General features: G+C 40.8%; 1 protein-coding gene across 1 annotated transcript; it reads right to left on the bottom strand.

Annotated features, from left to right (window-relative positions):
- Positions 1-16,721: 16,721 nt before the first annotated feature.
- IL22 (interleukin 22) lies at positions 16,722-21,228 on the bottom strand. Its single transcript, XM_008148766.3, has 5 exons — positions 21,043-21,228; positions 20,565-20,630; positions 20,311-20,454; positions 19,341-19,406; positions 16,722-17,046 (listed from the first exon to the last, which is right to left on the bottom strand). Exons 1-5 carry the CDS (start codon positions 21,226-21,228, stop codon positions 16,969-16,971), a joined length of 540 nt encoding a protein of 179 aa, XP_008146988.2. The 3' UTR covers positions 16,722-16,968.
- Positions 21,229-23,595: the final 2,367 nt, after the last annotated feature.

The raw sequence follows: 23,595 nt of genomic DNA, 5'->3' as shown, positions 1-23,595 counted from the left end.
TTTGTCTAGTGGTTCCTTGTTAGCAATGGCTACATGGCCACTGGCTCCTACAATAAAGACTCTCTTATATACCCACAATATCTCATGGCTTCTCTGTCGAATACCTGACAGTTGGTGTAGTGGAACAGGATGAAGGAACTGAGTCCCAACACTCTCACATCAATATTTCTCTCTGTCTTTCCCTCTCTCTTTCACTCTCTCTAAAAGTCAATGGAAAAATATCCTGGGGTGAGGATTTAAAAAAAAAAAAAAAAAGGATCTGCCAATACAAAGACTACTGTTAGGTACTAGTGGCTAGTGGCTATGAAGGCAGATGTCCCATGGACTCCCATCCTCAGTTCTGCCCCAATTTTTTTCTATGGCAATAAGTGTGGTTCATTTTGGGTAGGAGCCGCAAGGTAAGAAGGAAATGTATCACATGATCTCACTCATATGTGGAATCTAATGAACAAAATAGATCCAGAATAAAGCACAGAATAGACTGTCAAACTTCAGAGGGAAAGCAGGGGAAGGTGGGTGGGTGGGTGGGTGGGTGGGAAAAGATCAACCAAAGAACTTGTATTGATATATGCATAACCCATGGACACTGACAATAGGTGGTGAAGGCCTGGGATGGAGGGTGGGGGTGGGCTAGAAGGGTGCAATGGGGGGAAAAAGAGAGACATATGTAATACTTTTGTTGTGGGTCGAACCCTGGAGTCAAAAATAAGACCACCGGAGGCTGCTGATTGATTAAAAAGCAGGCAAGGATTTATTGAGCTGGCCAGGACGGCCGTGAGAGCACCACACGCAGGTGGAGTCCACCCTCACGACCGCGCCATCCCAGGTGTAGGCAGTCCTTTTAAAGGTCCAAACCACAAAAATTTTCCTTTGTTCTAAATTCTAAAGGCTGGACATTATTGGAATGTGGCCCTATCTTGCGAAAGCAGGTTTTTACAGAAGCAGACCCAAGCGGACTCAGTAATCTCTAAAGGTTACCTACAGTTTCTACTCCTGGAGCTACTGAGTCAGTGGGAATCAATCTCCTGTAATTCTGGTCCACAGGCACAGGAACATTACCTCTGTGAGTCTCCAGGTCTCAGTCTGAAAGCTGAGGTAACCACCCTATTGTCCAAGCAAGCAAGTGCGTGCAGAAGCCAGAATAGCAGGGTTAAAATTCAAATAGCAGTTTTTACCTAAGTATGGTTGCTACCATACTTCATTCCCCACTGGTTTTATGTGCATGAGTCAAATCATGGACTCATCCTACTTCCTTTAAGGGCATTCTCTGTTCTGTTCCTGCTCTCCCGACCCCTAGCACATCTAGCCTTACTTAGCCCTGGACTTTCTCACTGGCTAGCAAAAATATTCTTACAGTTACCAAGGCCCCTAGTACCACGGTCCCCATCAGTACTGTCCACACTGAAGTCCAGTTCCCCTCCTGCAGGCGTCAAGTTTCTTCCTAGCCTGCGTGGAGCCCAGGCTAGGGATCTCATGGGTGAGGCTGCTGGTTGCCAGGATCCAGACCGTTTCCTGGTGCAGGAGCTGGGAGTGGTGTAGCCAGGTCTGGGTGCCATCTACTTCAACAGCCGTGGGTGTGCTCGGGATAACAGTGTAGCGTCCCTTTCAGGTTGGGGTGAGTCCTTGGGCAGTGAACTTCTTTACCCACACCGAGTCCCCGGGCTGGAAGGGATGTACAGGGTCCGTGGTGGGCACTGGCAGTGCATCTCGAACAAGTCTTGGTGACGCCAAGTGGGTAGCCTGGTGTAACTGGGAAACTAATGTCTGACCTAGAGCCTCTGGGACCAATAGTCTGTCATCTGGTAGGGTCCACCAACCATCTGGTCCTTTGATGGCTTGCTTCTGTTCTGCCAATTCCTCCTCTTGTTTGGTGTAGGAGGGAGTCCATCGTAGGTCGGGGTCCGGCAGGATTACTAAGACTTATAAAGGCCCCACTGGTTTTAGGGCGGCTTCCTTGGCAGTTTGGTCTGTGGCTCTATTTCCTCTGACTTCAATTGTCTCCCCTTTCTGATGTCCTTTGCAGTGCACTATTGCAACTGTGCCCTTGGGAGCCAGATGACCTCTAATGAGGCTACAATCTCTTCCTTATTTTTAATGTCCTTTCCCACTGCAGTTGGTAACCCTCTTTCCCGGATGATGGCACTGTGTCTCCATCGAAGGGCCTGGATTAAGGCCTAAAGTTCGACTTTTTTTGTGTCGAGGTTCTCCTATTCAGGGACTGTGCCCAAATGGTGCGGTCCAGGGTGACTACAGTGATAATAGCAGGACATCGGTCAGGCCTGGGCAAGCTGTTTGTACTGCGTCTGTTACCTCTGTGCAGTCATGAATGGGTTCCTCTGGATCATCATCTGGGAGCAGGCTGGCAGGGTTGATGGCCAGTGTCTTATGGAACCGGATGCAGGGCTGGTTCAGGAGAAGAGCTTGGCACTGGGTGATCCTGGTGTTTGACATCCATCTCACTGGAGCCTCCAAATGTTGTGGGGTCGAACCCTGGAGTCAAAAATAAGACCACCAGAGGCTGCTGATTGATTAAAAAGCAGGCAAGGATTTATTGAACTGGCCAGGACGGCCGCGAGGGCACCACACGCAGGTGGAGTCAACCCTCACGACCGCGCCGTCCCAGGTGTAGGCAGTCCTTTTAAAGGTCCAAACCACAAAAATTTTCCTTTGTTCTAAATTCTAAAGTCTGGGAACAGCCTGCAGGGGGGTTCCCAGCCCCTGCTGGACATTATTGGAATGTGACCCTATCTTTCGAAAGCAGGTTTTTACAGAAGCAGAACCAAGCGGACTCAGTAATCTCTAAAGGTTACCTACAGTTTCTACTCCTGGAGCTACTGAGTCAGTGGGAATCAATCTCCTGTGGTTCTGGTCCACAGGCACAGGAAAATTACCTCTGTGAGTCTCCAGGTCTCAGTCTGGAAGCTGAGGTAACCACCCTATTGTCCAAGCAAGCAAGTGCGTGCAGAAGCCAGAATAGCAGGGTTAAAATTCAAACAGCAGTTTTTACCTAAGTATGGTTGCTACCATACTTCACTTTCAACAATAAAGATTAAACAAAAAGATATATGCTGAGAACCAATTCCAGCAGGTAATAATTACAAGAGTTTTACCAAAAGGTTGGTGAAGCTTGGGGAGCTCAACAGGGTTGAGTCACATGTAGTTTACCTGTTGGAAGTGGCTAAAAGGCACCCAATCCCCCCAAAACCTGAATAGGATTGTTAACTGCCAGACAGCTCAAGGCATTTTATTGCCTCCTGTTGCCCAAACACCTGAACAGCTGTAGGCTATTCCCCAAACTGACAATGTTTCTGCATACCCTTTGATACCATACCCTTTGAAGTGTATATTCCCACCTTGCCTTGGGACAAATTGTGTTTAATTAAAGCAGGGGTCCTTGGTCAAGGAGGAGAGTTTTCTAGCTCCTTCAGCTGGAAGCTCCTCTGACTCCCAATGCCTATCACAAATATCTTTCGTCCACGGACTCCTTCTTAATCATCTACGCGAAGCCCTTTCTTCAGAATGCTGAACCCTTTGTAAGGCTGGGGGAAAAGAACTCCGGCAGATATATTTTTTAAAAAGAAGGAAACGCAGTCCAGGACCATTGAAAAGCAGAGCTGAGTCACCAAAGCCTAGCGATAAAAGAGGTAACCTAGTGCCCGGGCAAGACAACACTAGGAATCTGGTTGTGAGGAAGAGACTCATCAGAGCTAGGCAGAGTCAGTAACAAGCTCCAGAACCTAAGACTAAATTCCAAATCAAGGCAGGCAGGGCTGGCGATGGAGCTAGGAGAAAGGATCACATGAAATGTCCAAACACTTGGGAGCATTTTCTGATGTTCGAAAAAGTAAGTCAATCTCTTTGAAGAGCCCAAGCCTCATTTCCACCAGAGCACCTCTGCTGATAACGAACACACCCTCTGAAATGAGATAAGAACTCATCACAAAGAAGACAGTTGATGGGGAGAGAAAGGATGCACATTGCACAAATCCAAGCATCCTTCAAAGTTTTATCAAAGCACATAGGGCTTAAAAATAGCCTTTCTACCTCGTTTTCTAAGTGCATCAAAAAGAAGGTGCACAGTTATAACAGCAAGAATTGAGACAGAATTAAGAAATCACAATAGTGAGAGTCCTGGAAATCAATGTATTTTTCTATCAAAATGTATTAATCATTGGTCCATCTCTTCAGCCTGTAACCTTGGGGCAGTCAGCATAAGCACCTAATAGACTTACTCAGACGAGGCAATGCATTTGAACCGAAATTTGCAGACCACTAGCAACATGATTTCTCCCTTGAGGACTTTCCCTCACACTCAGAATAAAAAGCCAAAGTCCTCCCAATGACCTAAGGGCCATGATTTTACCATTCTCCTTACCTTTCTGGCCTCTTCTACTGCTCTCCCCCTTGTTCACCTACCCATTCTAGTCACCAGGTACCTCCTGGTTGCTCTTCAAACTCACCAAGCATGCCTGTACCGCAGAGCCTTTGCACTTGCTGTTCCCTCTCCGTGAAATGATTTCCCCCCAGACATCTGCATGGCCAGCTCTTTCAAGTCTTTGCTCAAATATCATCTTCTCAGCAAGGCTTTCCCAAGGTACTTAGTATGAGCTAAATCCGCCCCCCCCCCAAATTCATATGTTGAAGTCCGAACCCCAACCCCAGAATGTGACTAGTTGGAGAGAAGGTCTTTAAATGAGTTATCAAATTAAGATGAGGTCATCTGGGTGAGCATTAATCCAATATAATTGGTGCCCTCATCAGAAGAGGAGATGCGAACACAAACACACAGAAGGAAGACAGTGCGTAGGGAAGACTGTGTGTGGGCACAGAAAGAAGCTGGCCATCTACAAGCCAAGGAGGGGGACCTCAGAAAAAACCTGCCCTGCTGACACCATGATGTCAGACTTCTAGCCTCCAAACTGTGAGGAAATTAACTTCTGTAGTTTAAGCCCTCTAGTCTGTGGTACTTTGTTATGGCAGCCCTAGGAAACTAATACAATACCCTAATTAGAATCAACCCCACTCCCAGCTCCTCTCTCTCTCTCTCTCCTCTCTCTCTCTCTCTCTCTCTCTCTCTCTCTCTCTCTTTTTGCTTTATTTTCCAAACCCCTTATTGTGATTTCACATATGCTGTATTTTATTAACGGTCTATCTCTCTTTCCTAAAACCTTAAGCTCTATCAAGCAGGGATTTCTGTCTGCTTGGTCATGGCTGTTACCCCAGTTCTAAACAATGACTAGCACATAGTTTGTGCTCAGTAAATAATGCTGAGTTACTGAATACACCCCATGATTACCAAAGAATGCCCTGTAAGGTAAGAAAAGATCAAAGGGCAGCTAGAGCTCTACAGAGGAAGGAGAAAGAATCATAAATTCTGCTTTGAGAGAGCCTTTCTGGATGTTTCTTCTCAATTCACTTCTGAGCTATGTTGGGCAGCCACAAGAACTCTTTATCTTCTCATTTTGTCTATAAGATCTATAGAGCCCACAGTGGGTATCCCCTCCCCTGCCTTCAGAATTGTTTCCTGCCTCTCCTTTGCATTTCAAACTAGACCAGAATGTAGGAGATCAGATCAGCTGTGCATCAGGCTTGATGGGAACTTCTTGTGCAGCTTGGTGCTAAGCAATGCTGGCTACTCCTTTTCATCTCTGTCTTTCTCATAACTTCCTACACACTAGCTGTTCAGTTCAGCACAGTTAAATCCATCTGGGGTTTTTGTATTGCAGCCCTGGGTGTTCTTGGTGGAGGGAATCAGCTAATAAGAGGTCTCTTATCCTTACACAAATTTGTTTTGGTGCTCATCTCTTTCAAGGGTTCTGCCATGAATCAATGCATTCATTAATTTTTTCAAAATTAAATGCAAATTATATATATGTATTATATATATTATATGTATCTGTATATATAAATATATAAATGTGTATATATATATGTATATATATATATATATATATATATAAATTCTGATGCTCAGAGCAGATGTTATATGTAAGGTATATATGTGTATGTGCATATATACACAGAGAGAGAGAGATCCCAAAAAATGTATACACACACTTAGAATAATTATGAAGGTAGTTTTTATTAAAATAAATTTTATTTTCAAAATTGAACTATCAGCTGTTAAACTGTGTAACATTTTGGGACACCATGTATATACAGATCTTATATACCTTGAACACCTACTATGTGTCAGGCAATATTCTAGGCAGTAAGCAAAATAACCAAAATCTTTATCCTCACAGAGCTTAGATTCTAGTAATGAATTGTCTTAGCCCAGGTTTCCCAGAAAAAGGACCCTGAGGCTAGAGTGCCAATGCTTTATTAGAGATCAGTGAGGGTGAAGGAAAAGAGAAATAGATCCAACAAATACTAGTAGATCCTGGTGATACATCAGGAATCTGGCTAATGTTTTATGAAGAGAGGCATCCAGTCTTTTGGCCACTTAGGATGTCTCCAGACAGGCTGTACAGAAACCAAGGAAAGGGAATAAAAAGTATACCCCAGTTTTCCCCAATGAAGGTTTGCCCTATGGAGAGTTAACTTTTCACGCCCAGAATATTCCCTGGCCCCTTCAGCAATTAAGGGAAGACAGATTCCACAATCTGCCCCAGGCCCTTTTTCTGAGTTCAGAGTGGCAAAAGGAGCCAGAAATGACTACGCAGGAGCAGCTGGGAACAAGAGAAGCCAAGAGAATTTGAGATAGCCCATAAGATGTGATACAGAGGTTTACTTTTTATTGTAATAAAAAAATTCACTGTCATCAAAAATAGCTAGAGCCAGGCTAGATTCATCTTGTGGGGGATGTTGATAGTGGCAGAGGCGATATATGTGAGGGGCAGGGCATATATAGGAAATCTCTGTACCTTCCTCTCAGTTTTGCTGTGAACCTAAAATTCTAAGAAAAATAAAATCTATTTTTTAAATTGCTAAAAAGATGAGATAATAGTACAGTCATGGTTACATTTCATGGTTCTGCTATGACAACTTGTGGTTATAGGGAAATTTAATGCAGCATTTGTTAACTCTGGAGTATACTCAATGCTAAATACATTTGTCATCTGCTGCTCATAGCAGATCTTATTAGCTACTCACAAAATAATTCCCTTTTAATCCTGCTCACAGAAGATTTTGGGGTGTCGATGTGCCTAGTCCCAGAAAATGAATTGAATAGTCTAAGCCAAATGTTGGCAAATTATAGCCCAAATCTGGCTCATACCTTGTTTTTGTAAAGTTCCTGAGCTAAGAAGGGTTTTGACACTTAATTAACAGGTTGAGAAGGAGGAAGAGAAGGAGGAGGAAAATAATCCTATCTAATAAAAGAGTAATATGCAAATTGACCATCAATCCAACACACAAAATGGCTGCCCCTATGTGGTCAAAGATCCTGCCCCCATGTGAACACAAGATGGCCGGCACAAGATGGCCAGCAGGGGAGGGCTGTTAGGAGGGACCAGGCCTGCAAGGGAGGGCAGTTGTAGCAATCAGGCAAACAGGGGAGGGCAGTTGGGAGGGACCATGCCTACAAGGGAGGGCAGTTGGGAGGGACCAGGCCTGCAGAGGAGGGAAGTTGGGGGCAACCGGGCCTGCAGGGGAGGGCAGTTAGGGGTGACCAGGCCTACAGGGGAGGGCAATTAGGGGGAATCAGGCTGGCAGGGGAGCAGTTAGGCATCAATCAGGTTGGCAGGGGAATGGTTAGGGGGTGATCAGGCTGGCAGGCAGAAGTGGTTAAGGGCAATCAGGAAGGCAGGCAGGCAAGCAGTTGGGAGCCAGCAGTCCTGGATTGTGAGAGGGATGTCCGACTGCCCGTTTAGGCCTGATCCTGTAGGACAGTTGGACATCCCTTGAAGGGTCCCATATTGGAGAGGGTGCAGGCTGGGCTGAGGGACACACACCCCCATGCACGAATTTTGTGCACCGGGCCTCTAGTATGAAAAAAATGCAATAGAGATGATAGGCGGACCACAAAGCCAAAAATATTTACTATTTTGCCCCATACAGAATAAGTTTTTCCATCCCAAATTTAGGCCAATGATTGCCATGAGCACATGTGTCATTTCTGGCCAAAAAGATATGAAAGGAAGCCTGCCTGGGAATGGGGTGGGTCTGTTCTTGGATAGGGCAAACAGGCACCTCCCTGGGCTCTGTACTTGAAATGGTGGCAGCTTGGGGGATGCTGCACCTTATTTCTCTTTTTAAACATCATTAAAATTGAATTGAGAAGATTTCCCTCACAGCCAAGATGGAGTGATTTCATTCTTACATGAGGGGTAGGTGTCTCTCTCTTCATTTTAAGGACCAGGAATCTGCAGTTCAAAGTGATGAGGCTAAAGAGCAGGTATCACATGCTTTGATGACGAACCCCAGTACATTGGAACCACCTTCTGAAGACAAAAGCATGGAGACTGACAAAACCATGGACAGAGAACCCAGACAATGCTACTACCATCCTGGCTTTAGACCAGGGGGTTCCCAGCAGCCTTCGCATATCACTTGTTACCAACAAAAGTGGGCCAAACAGGCTGTAGAAGGGTCTCCTACAGTGTGAATGTCCTCCTGGAGGTAACATCTCTTGTCTGCCTATGCCAGAATCTATTTAATTGCATTTTGAAAGAACTTCACTCCATACCATAAGCAATATCACATTCCCATAGTTTTTGTGAGGCATTGTTGATGGAAAGTGTTAGTGGGTTGTCAGCTGTCCAAACTCAAAAAGGAGAAAGTCAAAATACAGAGCATAAATGCAATTGCCTTACCAGCTCACATCAGGTTAAGGGCCAAGGCATAGTGCGAGCCAAATTCTGTTAATTCACTGAGCTCTCTTTACCTAGTCCCGTGAATACTGAGTTTCCAAAGAGTAGAAATAGGAAGTTGTATAGAGTTACTGTTACCACTGCTGGTCATCTCCCAATGTATCAGTCCACACCAACCTGAGCTCCAGCCACACAACCTCTGGCCTTCAGCTGAGCATGCTGTCCCCTTTCATGTCTCCAAACCTTTGCTCATCGAGATCGTTGGGCCCAGAATTCCATTCAATCCTGTCTTCATCCATCCACCAAACATTTACCAGGCATCTGTAAAGTGCCTGGTATATTTAGGTCCTAGAACACAGAGATGAACAATAGTTTCTGTTCTTGGAAAGCTCTTGAGATAGACACGTAACAAATAATCAAACTGTGATGTGATAAATGCTAAAGAGATGTAAATTATTCTTTGAGAGTCTTGAAGATGGGGCAATTAACTATGCCTAAATTGCAAAGGGGAAGAAAACAGGAAGATTTCATTGAGGAGAGGACATTTGAATTTGTTGAAATCCTTCTTATCCTTCAAATGGTCACCTCAAATGCAGCTTAGGTGTCATCCGCAGTGACAATTGTCATCAGTACATTTCAATTCGCTTGTGTTCCAAGCAGTTGTTTTCCTGTCTTCCTCACCAGACAGCAGGCTCCCTGAGGTTAGCATCCAAATGATATCCAACCTTATGTTTTCATAGCCCCATCATAGGATCTTGCACACCCTAAGATGTAAATTGCATTGAAATGTCCAAGGGTGTCATTGAGTCAAGCAGCAATGTGAGTTCATAAGCTTACTGGGTAGTCATCGTGCCTAAAAATAGCATCTGCAGTGATGGCAAGATGAAAATGTCACAGATGAAACAACATCTCATAAAAACATCTCACAGCATGCGGGTTTCAAAAAGAAACAGGGCGTGCTAGGAAGGACACAACTGGTGGATTTCTAGGTGGTACTGAGGTTAACCCGAATGCAATACATTGCTAAAGTAAGACATGGGATACAGAAAATCACCCCGATGGTTAAACCTCATAGAAATAAGGAAGCACGTAGGGTCCCCCTGAATATCCTTTGTAGCTATAACCAGGAAAGAAGGAGAAAGAAGGGCCACACACAAGAGAAGCAACCACGGGTTTAGAGGAGTCAGAATTATTCAGGTGTAATCATTCTACCCATCCCCCAGCGGGCATGGCAGCTGGACTAAAACAAAGATTCCCAAGGCAGGGGGAAGAGAGAGCCTCAGAAAGAAATAAGAGATTCCTGATTCAAAGGGGAGAAGAGGGCTCTTTAGTTCCAATAGGTGGTACTTGCGTGTTGACTTAAGCACCTCTATTTTCCCGTGGAAAAATCTTTTGGAGAAATAGGATTTTTTTTTTATTAAAGAATGTATTTTAGTCCTGCTGGTGAGGCTCAGTGGTTGACCATCAACCTATGAACCAGTAGGTCATGGTTTGATCCCGGGTCAAGGCACATGCCCAGGTTGCAGCTCAATCCTCAGTAGAGGGCATGCAAGAGGCAGCTGGTTAATGATTCTCTCTCATCATTGATGTTTCTATCTCTCTCTCTCTCCCTTCCTCTCTGAAATCAATAAAAATATTTTTAAAAGAATGTGTTTTAATTTTAGAAGCTGTATTACCATTGTTTCTGATTTCACTTTATTGCTGTGTCAAAAATGTATACACAACTCAGATATGCCAAAAACTGCCTCTATGTATGGTCTATAAATGATCTCAGCTAAATTAGCAGACTCCACCCTGCTGTTGGGCAGGATTAGGGGAGGAATGGAAGTGACAAAAGGGATACATAGGTCAGAATCCCAGCAGAAAATTTCTATTACACTCAAAGTGAGTCATAGAGGAGAGTTTATGGCATTGATTTTTTTAAGGTGTGGAAAGAGTTTAAGGAACCCTATAAGAAGTAGTGCAATGTTCTGAAACTAACAATAGCCAGAAGCCTGTTAGGGAACAGGATTGAGAGAAATTTCCAGAACCAGGAAAGAGAACGCTATGGAAGAGGGCTGTCTGCAAGGAGCTCTCTGTAGAAATATACAACTGGCCTGCATGGCAATCTGGCAGGAAGATTCCAGAGGAATAAACACTCTGACTTTATTTTTAGTCTTCAAACTACTACTAGCTTTCCCACTTGTTAGATGCTATCAAAAGCCAGAGAACAAGCACATATATGGGGCAACTCATGCATGTCAGCCTCTCAGAGCACAAAGTGAAGTGGGAAGGAATAGCAGATGGATCTGGAGGGCCAGATTGAAATAATTCATCATTTTTGTCTCAGCATCTATTCTTGTCTTTGGGTGAAAAATGTATCCGACACAGGAAATACTTATAATCTAAACAACTACTGTTTAGATTATAAGTATTTCCTGTGTAGGATGATGTCAATGTGGTCTTATGCCCATCAGAAAACTAAGATATTAGCCCCCGCAAGTATTCTTTATATAAGAGATAAAGAGGGGGAAAGAGGAGAAAATAGGACAAATAATTTATTAACAGAAACTGTATCTGCTATAGTTCCTACTTTTATAGTTGTTTGTAGAATCTAAATTAAATAATCATAAATTCCTTCTTTCATTATCCATTGCATTTTCTCTTTACCCTCTGCCTGCACCTCCATTGGTAAAGTGACTTAAACCCTCATTCCTACGGAAATGGAGCTCGTTTATTTTTTTATTATATCTTTATTATTGAAAGTATTACAGATGTCCCCTTTTCCCCCATTTATCTCCTCTAGCCCGCTTCTACCCCCTCCTTAGGCCTTCACAGCACTATTCTGTGTGTCCATGGGTTATGCATATATGCACATAAGTTCTTTGGTTAAGCTCTCCCTCCTCCATCCCTTCCCTCTGAGATTCATCAGTCTGTTGCATGCTTCCATGTCTCTAGATATATTTTGTTCATTAATTTATTTTGTTCATTAGATTCCACATATAAGTGAGATCGTGTAATACTTGTCTTTTCCTGACTGGCTTATTTCACTTAGCATAATACTATCTCCAGGTCCCCCCATGCTGTCTTAAAGTCTGAGAGATCCTTCTTTTTAACAGCTGCATAGTGTTCCATGGTATAAATGTACCACACCTTTTTTATCCACTCAGTTACTGATGGGCACTTGGGCTGTTTCCAGATCTTAGCTCTTGTAAATAGTGTTGCAATGAATATAGGGGTGCATATATTTTTTCTGTTTGGTGTTTCAAGTTTTTAGGATATATTCCTAGAAATGGGATTACTGGATCAAATGGCAGTTCCATTTTTTATTTTTTTAGGAAACTCCATGGTGACTATATCAGTCTGCATTTCTACCAGCAGAGTACTAGGGTTCCCTTTTCTCCACATCCTCACAAGCACTTGTCATTTGCTGATTTGCTGATGATAGCCATTCTGGCAGGTGTGGGGTGATACCTCATTGTCATTTTAATTTGCATCTCTGATGATTAGTGACTATGAGCATTTTTTCATGTCTCTTGGCCATCTGTATGTCCTCTTTGGAGAAGTGTTCATTTAGGACCTTTGCCAATTTTTGTTTGTTTGTTTGTTTGTTTTTTAATTGATTCTTAGAAAGAGAGATAGAAATATAAATGAGAGAGAAACATTAATTGGCTGCCTCCTGCATGCCCCCTACTGAGGATTAAGCCAAAAACCCAGGCATGTGCCCTGACCAGGAATCAAACTAGTGACCTCTTAGTTTCTGAGTCGACACTCAACCACTGTGGCACACCAGCCTGGCATCCTTTGCTCATTTTTAAATTGTATTATTTGTCTTCCTTTTGTTAATTAATATCCAACAAAGGAGGCAAGAGCATACAGTAGAGTAAATACTGTCTTTTCAATAAATGGGAAAATTGGACAGGTCCATGCAAAATAATGAAACTAGAACACCAACTTACATCATACACAAGAATAAACTCAGATAAAAGACTTAAATGTAAGTCATGAAATCATAAAAATCCTAGAAGAAATCATAGGCAGCAAAATCTCAGACATCCTTCATAGCAATATGTTTGCAGATATATCTCCTAGGGCAAAGGAAACTAAGGAGACAATAAACAAATGGTACTACATCAAAATAAAAAGCTTCTGCACAGCAACAACAACAAAAAAAAATCAACAAAATGAAAAGGAAGAACATATTTGCCAATGATACATGGGGTTAATGTCCAAAATATATATAACTTAACAAAATGGAAATGGAGTTCTTGATGATCCTGTCTCTTTGGGATTGATGCAGTTTTCTCTTAGGAAGACTATCAAGCAAATTGACAAGACAATCCAGCAAATCCACCCAGTCTAGTTTCAGGCTACCTAGCCTCTTGGTGCAGCAGAAATGCAATTTCCTCTTAGAGATCCTGTCATCAGTCATCTCAGCCTTCTCTATCTGTTTTTCAAAAAATAGGCATTCCTTGACAGGAGAGTACAGAGATAAACTTGCTATAACTGTGATTGCCTCTGAGACAAGAGGAACACAGCTTTCAACTCCTAGCATCCCTGCATTCCTCCCTTCTGATAGAAGTGTCTTCACTCAAATCTCAACTTCTTTTCAGAACAAAATCACCTGTCTATCTTAAATTCCCACATGCAGCACTGCATGCTACTGAATAATACAGTGTAACTGAAGGATCAGAAGAAAAACAAAAGGATTATTTTCCTGCTAGTCCATATGGTCTGTACATAGCTCTCATTTCCCAGGCAGTCCAAGCTGAGTGCCACAGTAAGTCACACACAAGTTTTCTCTGACTCAACTCCCATCTACTCCAGTGTAGTCACCCCGCCCCCCACCTCCCGGACTATTCCTCTGACCTTGCTTCTGTTCTAACCCAACCCCGACACACAAAAACACATACAGTGGGCTTCCTCTCTATTCAATAGCCATAGTGATCTTTATAGAACATGAGTCATATCAAGTTTTTCCCATGCTCAAAACCCTCCAGTGGCTTCTCATCAGTCCTAAATTATGGTTAGTGTCTCAGGGTGCTGTGTCTCACACAGCCTCACAGGCTAGTCTTCTTTTTTTTTTTTTAATATATTTTATTGATTTTTTACAAAGAAGAAGGGAGAGGGATAGAGAGCTAGAAACATCGATGAGAGAGAAACATCGATCAGCTGCCTCCTGCACACCCCCCCATCGGGGATGTGCCCGCAACCAACGTACATGCCCTTGACCGGAATCAAACATGGGACCTTTCAGTCCACAGACCGACGCTCCATCCACTAAGTCAAATCGTTTTCGGCGAGGCTAGTCTTCTTTAATACCTCAGTGTTGCCGTCTGCTAGTGGGAGAGGAGACAGCCAAGGCCTCTATCAAGGCAAGAACATGAGCAGTGCTGATAGTGCCAGCCAAATGCTAGCCACTGCCACTGATGCTGAAAGAAAGAAAGAAAGAAAGAAAGAAAGAAAGAAAGAAAGAAAGAAAGAAATGAAAGAAAGAAAGAAAGAAAGAAAGAAAGAAGACAGAAAGAAGAAAGAAAGAAAGAAAGAAAGAAAGAAAGAAAGAAAGAAAGAAAGAAAGAAAGAAGAAAGGAAGGAAGAAAGGAAGGAAGAAGAAAGAAAGAAAGAAAGAAAGAAAGAAAGAAAGAAAGAAAGAAAGAAAGAAAGAAAGAAAGAAAGAAAGAAAGAAAGAAAGAAAGAGGAAGGGAAGGGAAAGGAAGGGAAGGGAAGGGAAGGGAAGGGAAGGGAAGGGAAGGGAAGGGAGGAAAGGAAGGAAGGAAGGAAGGAAGGAAGGAAGGAAGGAAGGAAGGAAGGAAGGAAGGAAGGAAGGAAGGAAGAAAGAAAGAAAGAAAGAAAGAAAGAAAGAAAGAAAGAAAGAAAGAAAGAAAGAAAGAAAGAAAGAAAGAAATGCTACAACAGGTGCTAATGATTGTGTCAAGACTCCCTTCCAGCTGCCCCACTAACTTTCACCTTCTGTGGAAAGACCTACGAAGAACTTGGGCTATCTCACATCACTGCCAAAGTTGTCATCAATGAAGACAAATTGATGAAGATCCTAGCACCTTATGCCTTATGTTCATTGGCATTCAGTATTAAAATCTGTTTTTCAGCCTCCTTGCCCTAGGATGGAAGTCATCACAAATCCAATTTTAAGAGTAGTATTCTTCCATGTATGTCTTTATTTCTAGAATATTAGTCAAAAACAAGTACAATATCAAATTTTGCTCAAGGCATTGCACTTAGACTCATTTGGAAGAAGAAGACTCATCTGGAATAAACCCAACTTATTCCAGAGTAATTTTATTTCTACCATCTCTAAAGTTTAGTTCTCGTACCTCTCAGCATTCAAAGGCCATGCCCAAAAATATTAGTTCCACTTTATCTACAAGTGAACCTAAAATTGATAATGCTCACCAATTATCACCAGGTTTGACCTAATCCCACAAGAACTTGGCAAACAATTGGTGAATGAATTAAAGGATAAAACCAAGGTTCCTGATTTTTTGGAAAAGGAAACACTTTAGACAGCTGCCCACTAACTTCCACCTTCTGTGGAAAGACCTATAGATTCTTCAGAGCTGGTGTCATTTGTTCATTCTGCTAGGTAAGCCAACTTTTATCTCTACCTCTTTGCTCTCTTCTCTGTACAAAGTTTAAAGATGTGCAGCCTTTGTGCTCTCTCTCTCTCTCTCTCTCTCTCTCTCTCTCTCTTCAGTGTGCTTCATAACATCTTGCTCCTCTTCTACACACAAGACTTCTCTGTGAGTGCTGAACTCCACCAGCAGATACTCCTCCAGCTCAATAAGCTTCCCCTTTACTTTATTTCCTGATTTACAGGAAAACTAGAGAGTGCCCTCCCTCATAGGCTCGAACTAGAACTAAAGCAGTTCACCTACAGCAATAGAGGTTCCATCTATTTCTCCCCCAGCAGCATCACTCCTTTCTTTTATCTGCCAATTGCTAACAATACAGATGGATTCTTTTCTATTTCTTACCTTTTTATTTCAGAATCACATGCTGAATCAAAATAATAAATCCATAGAGGCAATAGAGCAGAGATCCCAAAAACCAGGTAGACTGAGCTCCATCAGGATCAACTACGTGTAGTTACATAATGTTTTAAACATGGCTCTGATTCAGTTTTCTCATCTGTAAAATGGGGATAATACTAATGGCCACTTCATTTGCTCAGAGTCAAAAATAAAGTCTTTTATACGAAAACAGAGATTTTAAAGCTTTTACTCCATTTTGAGAGAATCAATTTTCACATGTTTAATAGGTTGCCACGTGGAAGAGTGGCTATGCTTTTTTGACCCTGTCACTCCAGAAGGCATAGGCAGAACAGATGAATGTTGTTCAGAGAAAGCTCAACATGAAGAAAAATTGGTCAGCGCTGTCTGAAATGGAAAAGAAACCTTGAGAGGTATTAATTTACTGTCACTGGAAGAAAAAGCAGAGAGCAGGCTGTAGTAGAATGGATGACAAGAGAGTAGGACAAGATAAACTTTAAAATTTTCTTACATGAAGCTCCCTTGGCCTTAATACAAAGGAAGAGTGGAAAGGTGGAATGGTGGAAGAAAGCAGGAAGATAAAGGCGAGCAAATGGCTCATTTAGCAAATGGGAATATGATGATGATGATGATGACAACAATAATGATAATATTAAAGAAAAAAATCACAAAGCCAGAAAACTTAAGATATTGAAGTATTTATTGAATTTAAATAAACATATCAGTAACCCATAATTATTGTCATAAATATTAATATTAGCCTTATACTTAAGTAGCAATATCATGATTCTATAAATAAATCCACATTAGTAAAATGACATAAATAAAATGATATTTATAACAATAAATAAACTTATAAATATTAAGTCTTAATTTTGAAAATAAAGTTATTTAGGTTGGGGTTTTTTTCCCCTAAAGGAATGGGAAGTAATTTTTTTGTAAGAATAGACCATTCAGCATTCAATTGCTTAAAAATGAATTTCTGTGTATAAAATGCCAATTACAATTAGCAATAATCTCATTATGCTTGGAAAAGCTACCTTCTAGTCTTATGGACACAAGTGACATGGTTCTCTTTTTTAAATTAAGTAGGGGTTTATATATTTATAAATCCTTGATTACAAAGTTTGACCTCCCATTTTCCTTTTGGTAAAAGAAAATCTTTGGGATCGTATTGTTATTTCCCACAGGCAAGAAGAGGTATTTTTCATTTTCCAGCTTTTCCGTGATCAAATGCAGGCTTCTTTCAGGTACAGAAACAACAAGTTTACTTCTCCAATTGCTTTGATCTTTCCACTCTCCCCAAGCTGTGAAAATAAGAAAACACAAGTATTTGAGTACTTTCACCATATTTTTAAAAGAGGGACGAATTAGAAGAAAGTGGCTTGGTTAGGTTGCTGGAACAGAAACCAAGTTTTAACCTTTGTAAAAAAAAATTAATAGCAATACCCTTTAGCAATAATATAATATGACTTGCCAAAGACCTTATAATTATGGCTATCTGAACTGAGAGGGCACCAAGAGGTATCAATCTCTGTGGTACCTCATGCTAATGAAGTTGTTTAAAACCACTTCCTAACCAGAGCAGCCAGATGGGAGCTATGACAGGGGACCCAGAATGCCACCCATTAGGACTTCCCTACCCCATAGCCCTACAACTGTCTACGCCCAATAAATTATTTACAACAGTTGCCTTGAATCAAATCTATACTTTTACCAATACACATGAGGTTTTCTGTTCTCACCTTCTTAACAAAAGAAAAGAAACAGGTTTTCACTTTTGTGAAAATATCAAATAAGTCCTATTCAGGTGCTTTTAATTAGTAAAAAGCCAAATACAGGTTCTAACATTCTTTCTTTCTTCTTCTTTCAAGTAATATATAAATGAGGCTTTCAAACCCAATGGAAGAGGGTCCAAATTCAAGTTCAAAGCACCCTCTGAAATTCATCTGTCCTCTATATTTGTTCTCCTTTCTCTTCCTGCTTTCTTCCACTTTTCCACTCTTCCTTTGTATTAAGGCCAAGGGATATTTGTGTAAAAAATTAAAGTTTCCCTTGTCCTACTGTCTGTTCATCCATTCTACTACAGCCCGCTCTCTGCTTTTACCTCCCAAGACTTCTTTCCCTTTTCAGAAAGCACTGACCAATTTTTCTTCATGTTGAGCTTTCTCTGAACAACATTCATCTGTTCTGTCTATGCCTTCTGGAGTCACAGGGTAAAAAAAGCATAGCCACTCTTCCACGTGGCAACATATTGCACATGTGAAAGTTGATTCTCTCAAAATAGAGAAAAGCTTTAAAATATCTGTTTTCTCACAGACCACCATCAGATTTCTCTCTCACATACTTCACTCTTCTGAAGACCACAGAGTAAACTGACATCAGAGACCTTTACAACCAGAAGGGCAAAGCACTTTTTGGCTATGGCATGCCAATATTCATCCCTTCACATCTAGGGAATACCGTAATTCTATGACAAGAGAATTGAGCTTCACAGTCAAAAACTACAAAGGCCACAACCATTATGTTCATTAAGTTATGCTCAGGAAGAAAGACTTTGGGTAAAAAAAAAAATCAAGATGGAAAAAGAAGGGAATTGTCATTATGCTTGTTGCTGAAATTTTCATCAACTAGAACCTTCGTGTCTCTGAGGTTTAATTATACCTGCTTGCAAGAGCTTCACTTTCGCTGCTACTAATCATTCTTCTGGTTTTGAGATTAGTCACAATTGGTAGTCTGAGCCTTCTACTGTTGTTCTTTTCCCCAAATAGGCCACATGATAGCATCATTCACTGTAGAAATACACACTAGCCTACACCAGATAGATGCTCACTGTCTAGCTAAGGATTTATCATGGTGGAGAAGAGGGTAGAAATGAAGGGAAAGGGACAGAGGAAGAAAAGATTTCTAACTTCCATGTTACTATAATAAATCCACTACCAATATTTTTATTCTATTTGAAACTGTGTAAATATTGAGGGTTGCTTTTAAATTCAAATCAATAGCTGTCAGGTATTATATTATGGTAACTAAATATAAGTATTACTCATTCCAAAAATTCAGCCTACAGTCAAGGTCTTTTGTTACAGTTGTTCTGGGTTTATTTCTCCAAGTTTTAAATCATCAAATTTAATGGCTTTAAAAATCACTTCAAATAAATATGCTCCCAGGCCCTTTTCTGTTTTGAACAAGTGATTTTTCAGATTACATGAACTACTAGGAATCTTAAATTTCCCTAAGAATTAATAATACTAAAACTAGTACCTATTGCTGCTGAAAGAGTGCTAGCCTGGATGGGATTCAGGAGAACTGCATTCTAGCCCAGGCTCTGCCACTGGCCATCCCCAGAGCATGGGTGATGAGATTCAACAACCTAACTTCCCATACAGTTCTAGAATTCTATGATTTGAAAAATTTGGCAAATGATTTATAAATATAGACACACATCTATATCCATATATACCTAAATTATCAACCTAATGGTAGAAGAATCAAGTAAAAAAAAATCATAATTTGGGAGGTAAAAGAAAGAAAGGAAAGGTAAGAGAAAACATTTGTCTCTCCTACTTAATTATTCAGCATTAATAGTTAGTAGTAGTACCTCTTTTACTGTGTCCTTCAGCTTTTGGACATTTCTGTGGATATGCTGGTCATCACTCTCAATGTGCTAGAAAATGAAAAGCAGAGTAATTATTTTAACATTGTTGTACTGATACTTTATGAACCTCAGCGTCCCCAACTGAGGTATGTTACAATTCACCTGGAGTTAAAGTTCTTAGCATTTGTGCCCACAATGACCTAGATTTCACCAGTGACCTAAATTTTCTGAGCTCTTGAATTCCCTTGGACAACAAAATCCAGTCATTTCCCTTATTCACTTTTGGGAAATCTTACTGAGGTTTAAGTTTGTGGAAAGAGTAGAGTGGTTTATGCAAATTCAATCAAGATTAAAGCCCTAACTGTACCTTATCAAAAACGCGTGCTCAGAGCAAGAAACAGACATAAAGCATCATCTGTGAACAGCGGACCCTCCCCAAGAGGTACTAGGTCCCCTTTGCTCTGCGCACTTCACTCAAACTTTTTCCATAGTTTTAAATGTTCCGGGGCATGGAATTCACACACCTTTGATTTTTGTCACTTCCCATGACATCAACAGAGTAGGAGTCTTTGCCCACCCACCATTGAACATTAAACCTTCCCTTTTCCCTCTTTCTCTCTTTACCATCCCTTTCCTTGATCAATTCTACTCGGTGGATCCATTTCCACATCTAGGTGTTCAGACACCTTTCGCATCTCACATAACCTGAGTTGCATTTCCCAGAGACAAATGAGCCTTCTACGCACTTGTCTTTCAGACCCCATTCATCACCATAAATTCAAAATATGACTCAATTAAAGCAAATACTCTGTGATTCCAAATGACTCCTATAATGGTGTCACTGAGGCACCTCTTACTGCCAGCATAGAAGGAGGCAGTGAGGATGGGGGGGGGGGGAGGGAAGGGCTCTAAATGAAAGAAGAAGAAAAGGCAGGTGACTAGGAGTGGGTGAACTTAGGGTGAGAGAACTTACACATTGGCTAAGCTTTTTGCTAAGGTTTTCCAGGAAAGACACCACTTGATGCATGTAGGGCGGGAATCTCTCAGACTCGGGGAGCAGCACTTCTTCAAGGGTAAAGTTCAGCACCTGTTTCATCACATAGCAGTGCTCATTCACCTGCAGGCAAAAGTAAAACAGCAGGGATCCTATTAGGGTACATCCAAAAGATCCAAACCATCTTCACCACCGCTCCAAGTAACCATGGATGGCACACTGCTATGGCTTACATTGACTCCGTGGTACAGTTGCTTTCCAATGAGGCAAACATCTGTGTTGTTATCTATCAAACTAACCTGGAAGAGAAGAAAAGACTAAGTGTTTGGACATCGAGGAGATAGAACAAAAGTCTGTAAGTAGAGATGTACTTTATCCCCTCTCCCAGGAGCAGCCCAGTGAAGACCAAGGAGAGAATTCAGATGTGTGCATGAGTTTAAAACAATGCACAGAGGAGTACAGAGCAAATGAATAGTCAGGTGGGCTCCTTTGGGGGTAAAACTCCAGGTACATATTTTAAAGGCCAAAATGGAAGGTCTTCTGATAAAGCCCAACTCCAAAGAGTCTATGACAAGACAAAATAATCTCTGGTCTACTAGTAGAAATAAATGATGGATTCTTAAAGGTCTTAAATGTGCTCTGCAGAAAAATGAAAGAACTATTTGGGTTCCAAGTAGATAAGATACGAAAGAGAGAGACTGAGATGAGTACCTCCGCGGCCATCTTGAAGGTGTAGTTGGTGGAATAGGGCACCTGGAAGTCTGACTCGTTAAGCCTGCAGTAAGACCTGATGGGCACAGCTGCTCCTCCCTGCACTGACAGGGCAAGGAGAAGAAGGCAGCTGGCGGCCAGAGTCCCCATCAGGGAAAGGTTCACAGATTTCTGCAGGGTGGCCATTGAAGACAACTCTCACTCCAGCAATTGGCAGGTAGGGAAGAAGAACCTGGTATCAAGAAAACAAGAACATAAAGGAAGATAATTAAGTGTCAAGAAGTATCACGACAAATGAATCAATCATACTAAGTTTGCCTGAAACACTTACCTGCTTCAATGATTCTGCTTGTGATGGAAAGGTAGAAGCTGCCGCTTTTATAGCCCTTGGGACACCAATTTTTTTTGTGTGTGAAAAATATGACATCAGCAATTATCTAATTTCCAGTGTCATCTTCTGAGAACTACCTAACCACCATAGGAGCCCACAAAACGCCACCTCCTATCCTTCCCACCTTGATATGCAAGTGTTTCCCTAAAACGTCACTATTCGGTTCCAGACGGTGCTTTTACAGGTAAATCCTAGAATTTTCTAAACCTGACATATTTTTCAAAGAAAACAATTGCTTTGTCTTTATAGAGTCCATGTTTCGTATAATGTTTATAGTAACTGAGTAAGCATTTTGGTCACGGACTCATTTTCCTTTCGAGCTTTATAGATTCTTATCTCATTAGAGTTGATCAGAAATAATGACCTGTGTCCTATATCCTCTGCTTTAAAATGATGACATCTTGGAGATAATTCCATTTTTTAAAATACTTTTATCTTATTTTTTAATATGCTAAATCCTGAAGAAGACTCACACTTTAAAAATAAAAGTGTTGGCTAATCTAAGCACTATTTTCCTCCCATTCTTTTTTCAAGTGATCATAACAATTATGGTAGATGCAAATATATCTTAAATTTTTTTCATTGAATTAAAATTAATATCAATTTAACTTTGTAAATATTAATGTTGAACAATCTTATCACTATTATTCTTAACATGCAAGTATTTTAAAAATAAAGTCATCTAGTAGTTCATCTTGAAATTTTACCTGCATTCATTCTAAACAACACAAAAGTCGCAAAATAATGTTTTCAAAATCTTATAACAAATGTTAGTGTATATATATGACTGTCTGAAGAAGAGAATCTGGCAATATCTTGACTTTAAATTATTAAAACTATACTGACTTCTAAATAACACCTAAAATCTAGACTGGAAAACCTCCTAAGGGGTGGGAGCAGAGAGCAAAGTGCACTGATCTATTGCTAGGAGAAGGAATGTGAATTTGAACAAATTAGTTCAATGAAATTTTTTCTCTTCACAACTACTGCAGATTAGGAGTGTTGAAGAACTGGGATAAGGAAAGTGAGTAATTGTAGAAACGTGAGCATTTTGTGAGATGGCACAGACCTAAGTGAGGAGCCACAGTTGAAGGGTGAGAATAGCATGAAAACACAACATTTGGAAAAATGACCTTAAGAGAACCATGCAAAAGGGAAGGGTAGGGAAGAATAAATAAAAATTAAACTCATTCCAAACATTTTCTTGGGGTTGTTCATGAGCCTGAAATGATGAAACTTTTCTTTATCCAATTTTTTCTTTATATAAGATATGACCATTTTTTACCAGAACTCTGCATAATGATATTAGCACCAAAGTTAAGCGAGTCTATGTATTAAATAGGCTTTTGTTGGTTTGCCTGAGAACCTGAGAAGTATACATATTTTGTTCCCATGGAAAGATAAGTTGTGACATCATTGAATTATATGCTTTTGAAGGAAAAGTCTCTGTCTTTTCTAACTTTTTAACCTCCAACCTTAAAACAGTTTTATGCACATACATAGGAAGTACTCAGTAGGAACATATGAATGAATAAATAGTTCTGTGTAATTCAATAATTTACTAAATATCTGTGAGAACATGCATGGAGGTAATTTTGAGATTACCATTATAGTAGCACTTCCAATGTTGGGATTTGACCCAGTACTACTTGTCAGCTTCAGTATTATTCCTGAATAGGGAATAAATATCTGTGAAACAAAACTAGAATGCCAGAAAAGTGTAAACCAGTCTTTAATAGCAACTACATGTCTATTATTCATTATATGGCCCTGGTGGACAACCATTAATGGGTAGCATTAATGGAGTCAAGATTTAGATTTTAGTGAACTTAACCAAAACCCACTAAAATGAAATCTGCTCTCTGGCTGTATATGGATTTGTGAGTAGTCATACAAGGAGTCTCAAGAATATTTGTTATTAGGAGAGATTATGAATATAGAATAAAATTGCTCCTGTGGAAAAAAAAAAAAACAACTGAAGACATATGTGTGCTACATAACTTCAGATCATAATGGGTTTTCTCTTCAGTTGTTTCCTTATGAATTTTCAAGTCTTTCCCAGAAGCCAACACAGATAAAGGGCAAGCCCAGAATCATGCCCCCAGGCCCCATACAGACTGTACCCAAGGTTGATCTTAGATACATGAAACAATTTACCTAGT

This window comes from Eptesicus fuscus, chromosome 7 (assembly GCF_027574615.1).
Source record: "Eptesicus fuscus isolate TK198812 chromosome 7, DD_ASM_mEF_20220401, whole genome shotgun sequence".
Lineage (NCBI taxonomy): Eukaryota > Metazoa > Chordata > Mammalia > Chiroptera > Vespertilionidae > Eptesicus > Eptesicus fuscus.
This window is presented reverse-complemented; position numbering and strand designations above follow the sequence as displayed.